The sequence below is a fragment of the Desmodus rotundus genome, chromosome 6 (genome assembly GCF_022682495.2).
Source record: "Desmodus rotundus isolate HL8 chromosome 6, HLdesRot8A.1, whole genome shotgun sequence".
In the NCBI taxonomy this organism is placed as follows: domain Eukaryota; kingdom Metazoa; phylum Chordata; class Mammalia; order Chiroptera; family Phyllostomidae; genus Desmodus; species Desmodus rotundus.
The window spans coordinates 104,996,205-105,014,412 of NC_071392.1; the positions used below are offsets into that span (position 1 = coordinate 104,996,205).

Genomic DNA, 18,208 nt, shown 5'->3' on the forward strand with positions numbered 1-18,208 from the left:
AACCACCAGGTAAGTAAGTACGAGGGAAGAAAATGAGCACTTGTTAGGCACCTACCAAGTGCCAGACAATGGCCTATTTCATTTAATGCTCAAGTCTTTTGAGGCCTGTATTATTATTTCCACCTTATAGGTGAGAAATTTCCCGAAGATTTCATGGCTAGTTACCCTCAAAGAGGGAATGCAAACCCTCATCATTAGGCTTTAAGTCTGGTTCGCTGCATCTCATGTTGCAAATTCTCTATGAACAGAATGAAAATTCTTCACATATCAGACCTGCCATTAAGTCGAGTGTAGGAAGGGCGGGGGGGGGGGGGGGGGGGGGCGGCGATGGAATTTTCCCAGTAACCTTATCTTTGAAGTGTTCCTTCAGCACTTTGGAGCCCGATGCTCCAGGGTGCTGGACAGCAGCCTGTCAGTACTGAAAGCGTAAGAGAATCGTTCCAAGCTGATTAAAGGCGATGCGCTCCCCAGGGCTTCAGCTGCCTGGTGGGCTTTTTGTTCCAATGCCAGCCGGAGCCTTTTCTCAGGTGTATCTCAAGAAATGAAGACGTTCAGTTGAATGATAATGCCCGAAACCTGAAGCCATAGGGAAAGCCGCAAAGTCAAACTTTGAAAATAGCCGGGTCTTGCTCTGATTCTTTTATCTGATGGAGGAAATGCATGAAGCCCTGTACTAGGACTGGCCCAGTTCTCTTTGTAAGCAGCATCTGGCAAGCTAAACGGGCAATCTGTCTAGGTCCAGAGACAATGCGGTGAATTCATAAGCAACTGTGGCTTATATCTACTTTCCTTTGAGAAATGCTAGGTAAAAGCAGAAGGGTCCAGGTGTCCATCAGCTGATGAACAAATAAATAAAACTGGTGCATGCACTTGGAGTATCATTCAGCAATAAAATGGCATGAAATACTGATTCATGGTACGACGTGGATGAACCTCAAAAACATTATGTGAAATGAAAGAAGCCAGTCACGAAAGACCACCAGCAGTATCCTATGACTATTTCCATGAAATGTTCGGAATAAGCAAATCTGTACAGACAGGTTAGTGGCTGCCTGGGACTACGGGGTTGGGGTGAGTAGGCGGGACGGAAGTGACTGCGAAAGGATACGAAGTTTCCTTTGGGAGTGATCAAAATGTCCTAAAACTAGAGTGTAAACAAAATAGGCTATATCCACACAATGAAATATTTTCGGCCACAAAAAGGAATGATGTGCCGATATATGCTACAAAATGGATAAACCTTGAAAACATTAAACTGATGAAAGAAGCCAGACTCAAAGACCATACTTTGTATGGCCCCATTTATATAAAACGTCCAGAACAGGCCAACCCAGAGGGACAGAAAGCAGATTACGAGCTGCTCGAGGAGAGGGGAGCGGGGAGTCAGAAGCCACCAGGGCTGCGGTTTCTTTGGGGGGCGATGAAAATGCCTGGAATTCAGCAGTGGTTAGGGTTGCTCAACCTCGGTAATACACTGAAATCCACAGAACTGTAACTTAAAATGGTGGGTTTTATGATATGTGGATTTTGTCTCAATTTTAAAATAGTAATTTTAAAAACTGGATTATGGTGATGGTTGTGCAACTCTATACATACACTAAAAAAGCACTGGATTGCACACTTTATCTTTTATTTTTGTAGCTTTTTGCATTTCAGTACATTTACTGAAATGTATATCCCTTAGTACCAAACATAATGGTAGTTGGTTAGGTCACCTCTGCCAACTCCAAATTAACACGGGTGAAATCAAAATATTGCAATATATCAGCCTTTTGGGAAAACTGAAAAGTTACCTACAAAACACTGTTTACGAAAGTATAAGATACACTGTGGTTTTTGGTTTACTTTACAGTGCCCATTTACCCATACCATGATGCCGAAACTGGGTGCAGTTGTCCCGGATGCTACGCAATTCGCTGAGTAACCATTTATAACCCTCCCCCAATGCCCATCTCCTTGCGTGCACCGACTCCACAGAAAATCCTGAACACCGCCTCAGCAACCTCGTGTCGACGAAGACCCGTGTTTGCTTAAGACCTTCTACTGGCACAGTGGGGGAAGTTACTGGAAGTATATTCTCTTCATTTTAGACAGAATTCTAAACTGGAAGCAATGGCAGTGTTATAAGCACAGTCCTCAGTAGAAACTTCTGGAGCGTTAGATCACTGAACTGCACACTTAAAATGAGTGAATTATATGGTATGTAAATTACGTATCAATGATTCACTTTAAAAACCCCAGCAGGACCTCGGTCCTCTTCTTCCCCTTTGATTTCTGGATTCCCACGAGCTACAACATAATGCCAAGGCCGCCATAACGGGGAGGGGGGTTGGCCGAAGCCTGAAGCCCATCTTTTCCTTTGGAACGACCGTCTATCTTAGACATTAAACTCTATGCCCTTCCACTTCAAACACTCATTTTTAAGACCATCACTAAGTGAACTGCAATGGTCACCCCACTCTCTCCTTAGTTTCTCCAACAGTAACTCTTTTCTCCCTTACTAGTAATTAATTCTGTTTCAACTAGAACACTGGACAGAGCCTGCATCTCCTTCTCAGTTCCACGCATGAATATTTGCCAGAGAAAAACTTGAGTAATCCCTCAAAACCTTTTTTACTCCTTGGGATAATATGCCTTACCATAAGGCTGCTTTTCTTTTGTTTTTCCATATAACATTTATTATGTGCGTGTGGGTTTTGGTTTTGTTCTTGTTACTGGGAGCCTACGTGTATTAACTCACTTAAGTACACAAGTTATTCTTCAAGTTCCAGTGTGTGGCCATACTGTTCCTTTGAATGTTCTTTGAAACCACGAAGAATTACTAGAATCCTAAGTTATAAAATCCCCTGGAGCCCAACTGAAATAACCAGTTAACCAGTTTGGGTAAGTGCCTCTCTGTAAACTGACTTGACTTCTGGGCAATGTGTTCCCGTTCTCTAAGTCTGGTGAGCTGTCACATCCGTATTCAAAGAGACAGAAATCCCAGAGTCACAGGGTTGCTAACTAGGGGGATAGATGCCGCATGTCTAAGAAGATACAAAAGGCTTGCACAGGTGAAGAGTCCTGCCTTTGTGATGCCAACAATTCCCTAACTGGTCTCACCTTGTCTGGTCCTTTCAAACTCCAAATCATCCAACCGGATGATTGGATGTTTTAAGGATAATGGATAATAAGATCCATTTTATCTTCTAAAAATAAACTCTTTGTTATATCACTTTTCTGATAAAACTGTCTTCACATGACACAATTACCAACACAATAAAGTTCAAACTCCTTACTTCGGCATTCAGTGTTCTCCAATATCTGGTCAACAGGAACCTCAGTCAAACAGAATAACCAATGTTTTTTTTCTACCTTTCCGACATTGTACCTACCTGGGTATCCTCGCCTAGCCCTTCTGTATATCCAAGACTTCGCTGTCTTTCGTACGAATGCTTTATCACTGTTCCATACTACTACTTACCCGGCATTTGGCCGGGAGTGCATTACCTTCACATGCGGAGGTCCTTCAGCCTTAACTAAGGTATGTCCTCAGTGAATACCACTACCTGAAGCGCCAGGAGATGCTCCCTCCATAAATATTAGATAGTGGTCATAACAACTGTCATTTTCCCCTTCTAACCTACAAATTCCTAGTCAGCAGTAAAAGTCTCAGTTCATTTTTGTACAGTTACACGGTAATGACACATAGTGACTACCTAATAAATACTTCTTGGTTGGTATGACATTATTATTATTAACAAATACTGTGTCAAGTGATATTTTCTAGAACACTTAAGAGAATCGACTACTTACTGTTTATAGATACATTTAAGTTTATCAAAATGCATCTCCATTTCTAGCTGAACAAGTAGGGGTAAGCAGGTCAAAACAGCTCACAGGGGTGTCCAACTTTTTGGGCGTCTCTGGGCCATACTGGAAGAAGAATTGTGTCAGGCCACACATTAAATACACAAACACTAATGAAAATTGATGAGCAAAAAAAAAAGGTTTTAAGTAAATTTACGATTTTGTGTGGGGCCACATTCACAGCCATCCTGGGCCGCATGTGGCCCGCGGGCTGTGGGTTGCACCCCCCTGGGAGCAGCAAAGAAATACATTTCCCTAACTGATGAAATAGATTTATCTGCCTCTTAGGCATAAGAACCAAAGTATATCTTTTGGGACCCATTTGCCTTTGCTCTTCGTTTCTATCATATACTACTCTCTCTTGGCTCGCCTTTAACAACGGAACTATGATGGAGCACATTATCGCCCCCAAATACAGGTCTGGGGCCTTTCACCCAAGTTACACGGAGATCTGGTACTTCCATATCCTAACATGTGGTCTGGCAGGGCGTTGTGAATGAGTTTTCAGGCACCAAGAGTCTGTGCTTTTTGGCTCATCCCAAAAGAATCAAGAATGTTAATGGTTTCCAAAGATAAAAGTGGGCCCAACATCTGCACACAATCAGAAAAACTGGGCACGAATTAGGATCTGGTCTCCACTCTGGCACGGTGACCTTGAATTATTTGTGCAACTGTGAGAAAAGCCGGAGGACCAAGAGGTCTGCCCTTCCGTTGTCGGTCTCACCCAGGAGGGAGCTTTGGATACCTGCCCGGTGAGCCACAGCGACTATCTCTCAGGAATGGAAACAATTCCGGTCAGTCATACATTCCACAGCATTAAGATAAGAGTTTGAAACTCTACAAAGGCAGGCTCCCGGGGATCCAAAGTCTAGCCTTCTTTAAAATCCACCATCTTGTATTTTGAGCTATTTAACAGATCCTCAGAACATCTATCATCTCACTGAGGAGGAATTTGACTGACACACACACACACACACACACACAATCTCTTTCTCCCCAGCACAGTCCTAAAAACATCACTAAAGCCGACAAGCGACCTGCCTTTAGATGGACCGCTCCGTGCCAGGGCTCAGACATAGAGCTGGCCTTTACAGAATGCCACCGATACCAGGAGTAAAACTACCAGCTAACTTAGCAAGGGAAAAGGAGTCGGGCTGCTGAAAAGTAGCCCTGGTTCAAGGAGATTTCAGGTCCAATGAAAATGCCACTGCTAACTAGGTATTTTCCATGGATTATTTCATATCATCCTCACAACCCTACAAAGGAGGGTCTTTTATGCCCCATTTTTTCAGAGTCGAAAACTTGGGACTCAGAGAAAGGAAATAACTGGCCCCATCTGACTCAGTCCCTAGGACTCTGAGCCAAGTTTCAAACCAAATTACTGATTCCACAAATTACTGTTCTTTCCACTCCTTCTTCTTTCTCTTGCTCTTACTCACAGAGAGGATTCCAGCAAAACTGGAGTTTTAAGTTGTAGCTTTGGTAGGTGTAACTGCACTATCTGGAACTCTCGTATGCTGCGGACTGGGAGTGGCAAGGACACACGACCCCTTAACATTCTCTGATGACAGTTGGAAACCTCGTGGGGATCAGACCCCGGACAGTAGGCCTACAGTGGTAAAAGAAGTGTTAAAACACCTGCAGTCCCACATGTTCTACTCACTGTCCTTGCAAATGCTCTCCTCACAGATAGCACACAAGGGAGGCGATGTTACAACGATCCCCTTCAAACGACTGCAGGCAGAAAGAAAATAGGCTGGGAGTCAAAACTCCCATATTCTGCAGCTCCGACACTGGTATCGGATGGATGGAGGTGAAATGAAAGTGCTTCAACAAGAGCCCGGACTTGGTTTTAACATGAGGAAACTCATAGCAACAACGGGCGTCTTCATGGGACCTAGGCCTTGCTGGGGGACCACCAATACGGGGTGCTTTTACCACACAACACCTCCACAGTAATTCACCTAAAGCACGCTTCCGCGCTGCCGTAACCTGATTGAGCCACGATGCTTTCAGATGCTATTTCAAAGAGATTCACGCAGCAATGGCTCTGGAATAAAATTACAAATGTATGAACGGAGTGCAAGTTTTAAAGGAAGCCATCTACTCACTCCCCTTAGTTCATTGAAAGGCTGTGAGTCAGGGGAAACCACCCTTCAATTCAGTCACCCCTCGACCTCAGGCCCACAGTAAGGAGGGGGACTGACTGCGGGGCATCCCTCGGGAATGCGGTAAGGACAAGAAAGCCCCGGAGGGAGAACTACCTGCCGAATCTTTAGTGGATGGGGTACACGGTGTTTAAGCGGCCATCCTTTGGCCTGTCATTTCCTCATCGGAGGCCACAGCATTAACCACTGAACTAGAAATCTACGCGCATCAGGCTACCTCCGTTGCTCCAAGACTTTTGTTATTGCTGCCTCTGCAAATATCTTTTTCTTTGGCTTTCAAATATACCTTATATATACAGTATTATTAAAGCATATGCTCTTTTACCAAAAGATACGCTTTATTTACCCAAGTATTTTTAATGTTTTGAAAGCTTGAATTCCTTCTATACTTCTAGTACAGAACTAGAAGCTGTCATTTTAGCTCCTAAATGTCAATGTCCTGTTTGATAATGATCAATAAAACATAGGGGAAATTCTTTTAAAACCATTTTTCTGCATATTAAGACATGCCAACAAAACCCATATATAATTTAATATAAAATGCACAGGTGACAATATCTATAAAATTTCCTTATTTTCACAGCACTAATGGTATTCCATGCCCAGTAGTGCTCTGAAAGACATAGAAATACTAATTAACACAGTTCTAAACATGCTTGATATTCTGAAGCACATATTTCTATCAATATTAATGAAAGAAGTAACACCTGAATCAGTTAGTAAAAACCAGCAACCTCAAGGGATCATTTTATTGGGAAACTCTTAAGTGAAACTCTTTCAATTTATAAACTATCCCAAATTGAGACATATTTCTAAAAATATCCTCCCATCAAACTGGCTAACTAACTTATAAAACCCGTCTGTTCATCATCACACGGTGAGTCGCGATGACGTAAAACACCAGTATCAGAAACAGTATTACTGACACGCCGGGACACAAACAGCCCAGGAAACACCAAGGAAGAGATGCCACGCAGACCACATTCTTTAACCACAATTCTCCGAAACTGAAATGCAAAAATAAGTGGTTTTTAAAAAGCACTTCTGAAAAATTCATGGGTTAAAAGAGAAATATAAATATGTAAAAAGCACAAAGCCCCGTAAGTTGGGAAAAAGATTTATAATGTACCATGTACAAAACTTACGGGGTGTGGCTCACACAGAGCTTAGAGGGAAATGACAATGTGAACTGAATGCACTTGTAAGAAGGAAAATTAAACAGTTAAGGGTTCAACTCAAAAAACAATAAAATTTAACACCAACGTTGATTTAAAAATGGTATCTCTTAAACTAGAAATAGGTAAGAGCTTCTTTACCTGATCACAAATGGGTATCTACACCAAACCCTGCTACAAAGTCAGACTTAATGGTAAAAACACTAGGAGAATTTTCTTTCAGGCGAGGAATACCCACCATCACCTCTACTATTTAAAACCAATTGGGAGGTCTTGGTAACCCTGAAAAATATGTAAGTATCAAGATCAAAAGGAAAATCTCAGATTGTAATTCACAGACGACTGTCTTCATAGAAAAAAAAAAAAACCCTCTAGAAAACCCTGAATAAAACAATCCAAAATAAATCAATTTAACAAAGATCTAAAATGTTTTTGTGGATAAAATTATAAAATTATCTAAGGACAGAAGAAATAAGCCAAACAGATGAAAAGGTAAAACCATGTTCAAGAGCAGAAAGGATTAATATCATAAAGATGGCAAACCTACCTAATTAATCTATGTACTCAATTCGATTCAGTTAAAATCCCAGGGCTACTTTATGAAATTTGATACACTGTTGCTAAAAATTATATGGAAGAATAATGATCTAAGTTTCAAGTAGTAAACTGTGGGAAAGGAAATTTGTTTTAGGTAGATGGTCAGAGGAGGCCTGAGAAGACAACAGAACCAAGCACCTGAAAGGAGGGAGAAGTCTTTCAGATGGAGAAAATGAAAGTAGGTAACTATAGCTCATATTGTAAACAAACACTTTTTTTCTGACATATTAAATAAAGTCTTAATGTGAAAAGTAAAACTTTATGACTTAACAGAAAAAATATATGAGACTATTTTTCAGACACCTGGGTAGCAAAGAATTTCTTAGAGAAGGCACAGAAAGCAAACTGTAAAAGAAAATTCAGATAAATGTGACTTCATGAAAATGAAAGTTACTTTCTAAGAAAAGACCTTGCAAAATGAAAAGCACAAGTCACAAGCTGAGAGGAAATATTTACAATGCATATAACTGACAAAAATAAAGAACTTCTGCAAGTCAGTAAAAAAAAAGGGGGAAAGGCTGTTCCCAAAGAAAACATTAGACTCTTGTGTAGGCAAACATGGAGAATCAGATGGAAACCAAAGAGGCTAGGCAACAAAAGCTATAAGCTGTTGTTATTAATATTTACTTTGATATATAAAATAACGTTCCCTAAGTCAGTTCTGCACAAGAATCTGAAGTTTCATTTTAAAATTTTATTCAATTACATGGTTAGGGTCATTTTAGCTAATGATAGTTTCAAAACTATATGCATGGTACCACGATGCAGAAAGAGCCTATCAATTCTGGTTAAGAATTCCAAGAAATCTGGGAAGAGGGAGGAAAAGTTTAAACTATTTGACGGGTTTTGGCTGACTTCAGTTTTATTTGAACTTGGCCAAGTATGAGGTATCAAAACTCCTGCCTAAATAAAATAAAGACATTGCTCTAGTGTTTCTGTGCTTACTTAAAATAGATCTAAAAATAAATAATGGTCTTAATCTTGAATAAATCCTACCATAGAAGGGAGATTTGTGGACACAAATGGGAACACAATGTTAACTCATAACCTATGACAGAGCTCCCTCTGCTGGCCAGAGGAAATACTACAATCCTACACTGACAGAACCTCTCCTGTCACTTTAGGAGTAAGTCCTTCTGTTCTTGAGGGTTAAATAAAGTTCTTCTATAGCTCTCATCAAAAAAACCCACTTACATAAACAAGTAGCAGAAGCCTGTCAACATCTCCAAACTGATATTTTATCCAGGCATGTGTTTTCAAAATAGGTTCTGGAGGTGTCTTATAAAGCAATCGAATCTCACCCCACTCTAATCTCCTCCCTCCAACTGCAATCTGATTCTTTATTGTAGACTCATATATACACAACAGAAATACGCTCCCTCATGTAACAACATCACTGACCTATGAACAGAGGCAGGCCCCCTTTGAAAATCACCCACCCTTTGCTTCTGGACATCCTGGGGAAACAGGTACGGTGGCTAGTTATTCAAATAACCGGCAAGGACAGCTGTGTTCAGGTGGGCCGAGGCTTGCCCACGTGGGGCCTGCAACACGAGCCCCGGTCCTGTCCCTCAATAACTTAACACAGGGGCTCTGCTGAGGAGCAGTATAATGCAGGGTGCAGCAAAAAGTGGGCTTACAGTTGTCTGTATGAAAAGTAATACAATAATTCATAAATAATAACACAAGAATAAATTCTATATTTCACATACTCACAATTGTAAACCTTTTTCCCCACCCTGTAGAGAACTGAAGTTTTGATCAGTTAAAATTTGTGAAAATAAATAGCTTTCAACTAGTGCCTTCTTTGAACTTCTGTGAAATGTTTAATCCTTGAAAATTAAAATTACAACTGTTACCCTTTATAAACTTAAGAAGAGACATACATACCACTATAGCCATTTGCATTAGTTTCATAGAATGTAATTTTAGTTTATAATTTCAAAGAAACTTTAACATGAAAACAAAAAGATTCTTGCATTAATAATTTCTGTTTAGGAACTTTTCTGAATTTTTTGATATATGTTGACAACTGAATATATTTTATAGATTTAAAAAAAAATTTATTTGTCACCCTGGCTGGTGTGGCTCAGTGGACTGAGCGCCAGCCTGAGAACCAAAGGGTTGCTGGTTCGATTTCCAGTCAGGGCATGTGCCTGGGTTGTGGGCCAGGTCCTGAGTGGGGGGCGTGTGAGAGGCAACCACACATTGACGTTTCTCTCTCTCTTCAACCTCCTTTCCCCTCTATCTAAAAATAAATAAATAAAATCTTTTTAAATATTGGTCTTAGAAAAGTTAGATATTTCATGTGTATCCTCACTTATATTAAAAATTATGTCAACAATATTATACCAATATTAATGCACTGTTAAAAAAAAAGTAGTTCACCCTTACTCCAACAAAGAACTTCTGTTCTTGACTATATGCCTGTATAGTTCCTATACAGCAGTAATTTGTCTACATACTCTGTTTTCTGATTATTTTCCACTTAAAGCATATGCATTTTTCATGTTGCTGTATAGTCCTTCTTTATATTTAGCACACTTAACAGTGTCTTTTAATCATTTATCCATTGCTGGGCATTTTCTTGTTTCTAATTTTCCACTCTTATGAATAACTCTGCAGGGACCATCTACATATAAAATGTTCCTTCGTTTTAGCATCCCCTGGAAAAATTTCCACAAGTACTTGAATAATTTCATGTATAGTATTAGTGGTGAGTTACATGATTTTTATACACGTGTGGACTATTACAGCTATAAGGGACAGGAAAATTCTTTCATAATTCTTTAACTTCATGAGCCAGCAATTCCACTTCTGGGAACATATTCGAAGAAACCCGAAACGCTGACCCGAAAGAATGCACGCACCCCTGTGTTCACCGCAGCGTTACTGACAACAGCACGACCTGGAAGCAGCCCGAGTGCCATCAGCAGGTGAGTGGATAACAGACCTGTGGCACATTCACACAGTGGAACGCTGCTTGGCTGTAAACAGGAAGGAAATCTTACCTTTTGTGACTACACGCATGGACCTAGTGGGCATCACGCTAAGTGAAATAAGCCATTCAGAGAAGGACAAATACTATATGACTGCACTTATACGTGGAATCTGATGAACAAAATAAACAAACAAAATAGGAACAGACTCATGGATAAAAAAACAGACTGACAGCTGCCAGGGGGCAGGGGTGGGGGCTGGGTGAAAGAGGTGAAGGGATTAAGCAAAAACCAAAACAAAAAACCTCGCAGACCCAGGCAACAGTATGGTGACTACCAGAGGGAAAGGGGCGGGGGGAGGGAGGAGCGGGCAAAAGCAGATAAATGGTGATGGAAGGAGACCTGATTTTGGGTGGTGAACACACAATACGATATACACATGATGAATTATAGAATGCACACTTGAAACCTATACAATTTTATCAACCAATGTCACCCCAAATAAATTCAATAAAAATTTTTTAAAATAATAATAATTCTTTAATTTTACTGAGCAGGGCACAGAGGCCCATACAAGGAAAGTACATTATCCAATGCAACACGGATAGCGTCTGAGTCAGGCTCAGGCTAACAGTTGCCTTTAAATGTTTAAAAGTCAGTGCTGAAGAAATGATATGAGGCCTGAGGTTCGCTCTAAGTTATTCCAGCTTGTTTCTCTCCTTGGGGGGCGAGGGGGGACTGAAATATGATGCGCAGTGAGCTCACCATTTTTGAAACTGGGAGACAGGTCCATTGGAGTCATGCTATTATTCTGTGCAAATGTGCATGCTTTAATTTTCCATAATGAAAAGTTCACATAACCCTTAAAACACTAAGGGGTAAAGATCTCACAATAAGTGGTAAATCTATCAAACTTGTGACTCAAAAACCGCGCTGTAAGACCTGCGGCAGACTGCCTGTGAACTGAGTATATTTAATATCACCCAGCGGTGACCGCTGGGGCTTTAATGGTTTTTCATCACGACTACAGTAACAGAGGCGTGTTTCTCATTAGGTATGCTAGAACGCCCCAAGCGCAGAAGCTGAGCAAACAACCCACTGAATTAATTAGCCCCTGAAATATGAAAAATGCATTTGGAGCAAAATTAATTCTTTAAATTAAAAAAGGCAGATTTTCCATGACACGTGTATGCACATGTTTATGGATCAGCCTAGATCTATGGCACGGTGATTATAATCATCTGCATAATTAATTCAAACGAAGATACGGCACTCAGAATCGAAAGACTCGAGGTCAGCAGCTTACTGTTGAAAAACAAACCTTCCTAATAAATCACATGGGCGACTTAAAAAAAAAAAAAGAATTACTGCAAAACAAATCTTCCTAACAAATCACATGAACTACTTAAAAAAAAAGAAAACTAAATTTAGTTCAAAGCATTCGCTTGATAATTCACACAACCCCAAGCCCAATTTCTCTAGCGTGCTTCAGTCCTGAGTTTAGGGGATGGAACACACCCTAAGGACACAATGACAAATGAACTTAAAGAGACTAGCAGGGAGTGACAAATGCCACTTTGTAAATATCCATTTTTAAGGCCACAAAAAGCAGTGAGAGAAGGAAGGAAAAAAAGGATTCTTAAGGCAACACATAGTTCCAAGTCCTAATTTACAGGACGCACTATAACACCAGCAGTGTTTTTGGTGGGATTTTTGTTTTCCGTTAAATGCTAGAAATAAATATAAATACCTTTAATACTGTCAGCCGTAACAGCTACTTCTAATATTTGGTTTACTTCTCTCTAGTCCTTTTGTTGTTGTTGTTTTTAAGTCTTTTTCCTATATACATATTAACATGTTAATTTATTTTTTTATGTTTGTAAGTTTTGACAACTCCTTTTTTCACTCAACAATGTATCCTAAGTATTTTTCCCCAAACAGGATTTTTACATAGTGTAGTATTCCATCCCATGGTTGTATCATAATTTATTTGATCAAACATCTGCTACTAAATATTGAACTTAATCCAGGTTTTGGGGTTTTTTTTTACAATTTTAAGTAACATGTTTGAAAAAATTCTTGAATATAATTTGCTTATATCTTCAATTATTTTCTTGGACCGGATTCCTAGAAATATAATTTACTGGGTCAAAGGTCTGAACTTTTTAAACTCCTGATAAATACTACATTCCAGAAAAGTTATATAATTTACATATCCATCAACAGTATTACTACTCTTTCCCCATCTTTGTGATTCCAATCGGAAGATCGGGGGCCAACCACCTATGAGGAGCCTTGGCCCCCTAACGAAACAAGAACAAAACCTTTCCCCTTCAAAAACAAAGCGTTGATCACAAATACGAACCCCTGAAAGGTGAAAACTAGGGGGCACTGCCTGTCCCAGCCCCAGCAGACCAGCAGCGGTTCCCCTGAACTCACCAGCCTTTCGTGTTCCCCCCGGAATTGATGGAAACACGGTTTCCCCTGCTGGAACATCTCAGCCCACCCCTCACTCACCAACCTGCCCGCCGTTCTCCTTCAGGGATTTTTCAGTGACCCCTGTCTAAATTGAGTATTCTTCCACTCTGCTTCGACAACACCCTGCATTACCTCTATTCTAGAACTCATGTCATACACGGAAGTATATTTAATGGTCTGTCCCTCACACTAGACCACGAGTTCCTCCAGGGCAAGAACTGTTTCTTCATGCCCTGTAGTACTCTCAGCATCTACCAAAGTACCCGGGATACAATCTGCACTGAAGAAAAATTTATTAAGTGGATTATCATTCACGAAGCAGAGGATTAAGGGCAGGGGTTAGAGGACTTTTTCTGTCTGTAAAGGACCAGACCAAAAATCTCTGGCTTTGGAAGCCACATGGTCTCAGTCACAAATACTCAACTCCGCTTTGTAGCACAAAAGTAGCCATAGACAATATGTAAATGAATGGCCATGGCCATGTTCCAATAAAACTTTATTGTGTAAACCAGCTGGCCAGCCAGATTTGGGATGTGGATCATAGTTTGCCAATCCCTGGTTTAGAGGAAGAAACTTTAAATTTTAAAAAGGGAAGAAAAAAGCCCTGGCTGGTGTGGCTCAGTGGATTGAGTGATGGCCTGAGATCCAAAGGGTCACCAGTTCAATTCCTAGTCAGGGCACATGCCTGGGTCGCAGGCCAGGTCCCCTGTAGGGGGCGTGCGAGAGGCAACCACACATAAAAGATAATAATGGAAAGATCATTAGAGTCCTAAACGTTTAAACCCGTGCAAAGTTTAGGCTGTACTTATACAACTCAATTATTATCACTTTGTACTCTCAAATTCCTTTTCTCTGTGACCTGGTCTGCAGTGCAAAGCAAGGGAAAGGGAAACTGCTGAAGGACGCAGGAGAGGGTGGCACTATGATGGGAGCTGAACACAGGTGTTAGTTAGGCCTTAGTCACAGGCAAAAAAGGATCAGCAGGTAAGAAGAGGAGATGGGCTTAAACTCGAAGGGATTTGATAGGACTTTTAAATCTGTACGATCATTTTGAATAGACTAAGTATTGGTAAACCTGGGTGAAACACAAAGAATATTATGAAATTAGGCTGAAGATATGCAGAGTCAACGGCTCAGAATTTCAATAGCTCAGAATTATGGATCAAAACAATGTAAGTGCTTGTCTCCACTGACCCAGGAAAAGGAGGCAAAAATGACATCATGCAATGAGAGAATGGCCACTCAGGTTCAAAAGTCAGTCCCTTCTCATTGCTGACGCTTCCTGCCTGTGACTCCACGTGTCAGCCTTCCCCTCCCCACCTCCCTCCAGTGTTTTGGCTGCTTTGCTTGCAGCAGTAGAAGAGGGCCTCAAGACTGAGCCCGCGTGGAGCACGTGAACCTGTTTTCTCTGGAACCTGTACAGTCTGCCTGAGAAGTGAGTATACTTAACCAGAGCCTTACTTTTCATCGTCCCTTCCTCTTCCTCATCCTCCGCGTTGATCACCATGGTGCCCAGCTGTGATGCCAGCGTGTCATCGTGCTCAATCATAGTACTGGCCCCATCGCTCATGGTGCTGGCTACTCGGACAGTGCCCGTCTCGTCACCTGCTGCTCGGACCATCGTGCCAGAATCCAGCTCATCCTCCTCCTGCAGAAGGACAAAATCTCAAATTGGGGCTGATTTGATCAGAAGCGAGTTTTCTGAATTACTATGACTCATCTTGGGGCAAGTATTTCTGGATTTGACACTGATTCGGGTTCTAAACCCCCTTGGTAGAATTGAAAGCACTCTTACTGAACCAAAGAACATAAATTTACCCACGTGAGAGCAGCGTATCTAACCCTAAAGGACCTTCTCCCTCTCCCCTTCTTAACAGAGTTTTGCAACATAGATCTAAGGAGCTGAGATGCACGCCCTTGGAATCTCAGGGTTGTGAAGGAGTCTGTAAGTGTAAAATCTACATATTTAGTATGAATCCTAGATTCCCCAAAAGGATACAGAAAAACCAAGTCTCGGACCTGAGCATTCTCTTTCTCGAATAACAAGTTACATTGAATAAAAAATAAAAATTGAAAGCATCTTAGGAAGCATTATAAGAAGAGCAAGCGAGGACAGGACAGTCAGGCTAGACGACTCTCCAGCTCCAGGCTGATCCAATATCCATGCGTCCGGCCCGGCTTGGCAATCGTGAAATAAGGAACATTCGTGCCTGAGGCCCACAGCCGGGTCGGCCACTCACCGAGTTTTCTTCATCGTCCTGGTCCACCTCCCGCTGCTGGGCTTCCTGGCGTTTGAGTTTCACATCCATGGCTTCGTTAATTAAGTCCCGCAGTATCGACACTCCTTTGGCACTCTTGACAAATGGGTGCTTAAACAAGAAAGGGAACTACACTGGGACAGTGTATGGGCAACAGTGCCACGCAGTGCCTGGCACGCAGCAGCTACTCGGTAACAGTTGTCGAGTCAGTCAATGAATTTCATCTTTCTCATTTGTCTTTGGACAACAGCTAACCCACACTCACTTTGTTAGTGAGCAGATGCAATTCAGGCTTTGCCCACCTTGTCTGGCCTGGCTGGCTCTGTCTTCCCCCTTTTTCTCTGCCAAATCTAGAGATTCTCAACAGCGTGGTATCACCCCAGGGAGGAAGTTTTGTAGTTGGGAGCTTGTGGTTACGATGTTGGAAGAACACAAACAGCATGGGAGGAGAGGCAGGGATACCACACTCGGGCGCAGCAACAAGCTGTGGCACATTCTGCCCATCTTTCAATGTCTCAGAGGACGCGTACCCTTTGATAAATAATACCGACAACTTTTTCAAGAGATAAGCAAACGGTCTAGTAATTTGGGAGGTGAGTTTGGAGTGTGGGCTTAAAGGGAATAAAGACATTGTTTAGAAATCACTGAATAATTTACTCACCCTGCTTATTCTTTCTACTCAATGTGCTACAGCATTTCCAACTACGTATTTAGGTAAAAATGAATTCACTGTAAAAGTGTAGTTACTGCAGAAGTACCACAAACATGTAGCAGATGTAGGCTCAAATACTCAATCAGCAGAGACCCTTGAAACACAGGAATATTGCTGGGCTTCATTTATAACAATGAAGTTTTTAAATATTGGTATCATCTTACATTTTTGTTGTTTGTAGCACAACTGTAAGAAATCTATGCTGTGAGAGTTACATATAGAAATTCTTTGCGGGGGTTGGGGAGGGGGGCAGTTGCTTGTTGCTTTCCAAACTTGTTCTGATACTGTCCCCAGTGTTTCTCTTTGTAATCCATTCTCTGTTCCCCACAACCTATTAAAGGATATGGTGTCCAGGTTCTTTGTAAATACTCTATAGACGAAAGCATACCTCACCTTGTGGTGGGATCGCAATGCAGGAGATCCCTTTTCCGTAAGGCTTGATCAATACCCCAGCCAGGCAGGAAAAGAATTTTGCTGCTACACTTGGAAATAAGACCCAATTGTTTGCAAGAATGTCAAATTTCCTGTTCTCTCCACTTGGAAAGCCCATAAAATCATTTCCCTCCTCTTATCACATACAAGTAAGTCTGGTCTGCTACTACTTAATATTAGTTTTATGCAAGTGCCCACCCGTTCATATTCCTGTATTTCGTGAATGGAATGGTTTCTGTTCTCTTTACTGCTCTTAAATCTAAATTCCTTCATGATGATAGGTACAGGTCTCTACTTCATTATGTCTGTAAGCTGAGTAAAGCTGGAGCATTTCTATATTGACAAATATATTATTTCATTATAAATTATTATCGTCACATGTCTCCGTTGTACCATAGACATTATCATGATTCTTTCAAAATCATGGGCATTAATAGATTTATCACCTATGAGTTTCATCCCAAAAGAGTAGTGAGTGTTAAAAAATTCATGCATACATATGACAAGGTCGGTCTGGAAAAAGTCCAGCCATTGTTAATATAACTAGAATGGTTTGTGTGACATCAATGTAACCCGTCAGCCAAGGAGAGCGGACTGGGATACGCATGTGTGAACAGTGACGACTTCACTGTACCAGTCAGTGGGGGCGGTAGACACCATAGAGTGAGCATGTGTACTGTGTGGCCATTGCATTCAGAATGACTGAGCAAGTAGAACAATGAATCTGCATCAAATTTTGCGTTAAGCCTGAACATTCTTCTGTGGAATCTATACATATGATTCAGAAGGCCACAGCTATGGGCAACTGGTGATTGGCAGCTTCATCACAACAATGCTCCCGCTCATGCATCATGTCTCCTGCAGTTTTTTTGTGAAACATCAGATTACGCAGGTCACTCAGCCCCCCTACATCCTAGATTTGGTGCCCTCTGACTTCTGGCTCTTCCCAAAACTAAAATCACCTTTGAAAGGGAAGGGATTTCAGACTGTTGATGACATTCAGAAAAATATGATGAGACAGCTGATGGTGATCGGGAATACTGTGTGAGGTCCCAAGGTGCCTACTTTGAGTGGGACTCAGATGTCATTGTCCTATGTACAATGTTTCTTGTATCTTCCTCAATAAATGTCTCTATTTTTCATATTACATGGCTGGATACCTTCTGGATAGATCTCATATATATGGGGTCTGAGATGGTTGAAAATCATTGGCCTAGCTCAATAACAGCGAATATTTGTCAAATCCATATCATACTATCTTTAATACATGTAAATTATTATTCAAAATTACACATGCCACTTAATATTCATAACATGTGAGATAGATCCTTTATCTCTACTTTCTAAATAAAAGAACATAACACAGAAATTATGTTACTTGCATAAGGTCAGGAAGCTAGTAGACAGGGAGCCAGAATTCGAACCTGGGCAGTCTGAACTCCAGAACCCAAGCTCCTAACCACTAAGCACGCTGCCTGCCAAATGCCCCCCATCCTTCGAGGTCCAGGCACAAAGGCCTCCTCCTGCAGGAAAGCACTCCTCATATCTCCAATCCAAAGCACCTCCTTCCACCCTGAGCTATAATACCACCTACCATCTA

The 18,208-nt window shown here is 41.3% G+C and overlaps 1 protein-coding gene across 2 annotated transcripts in view; it reads right to left on the reverse strand.

The window, feature by feature from the left end:
• Nucleotides 1–18,208, reverse strand: part of STK4 (serine/threonine kinase 4) — an 87,923-nt gene that overhangs the window by 48,037 nt on the left and 21,678 nt on the right. For both annotated transcript variants that reach the window (XM_024559562.3, XM_045194657.3), the window contains exons 8-9: nt 15,447–15,575; nt 14,668–14,854 (exon numbers count right to left, since the gene is read on the reverse strand). In XM_024559562.3, coding sequence (XP_024415330.1) covers nt 14,668–14,854; nt 15,447–15,575 — 316 coding nt within the window. The remainder of the gene's footprint in view (nt 1–14,667; nt 14,855–15,446; nt 15,576–18,208) is intronic.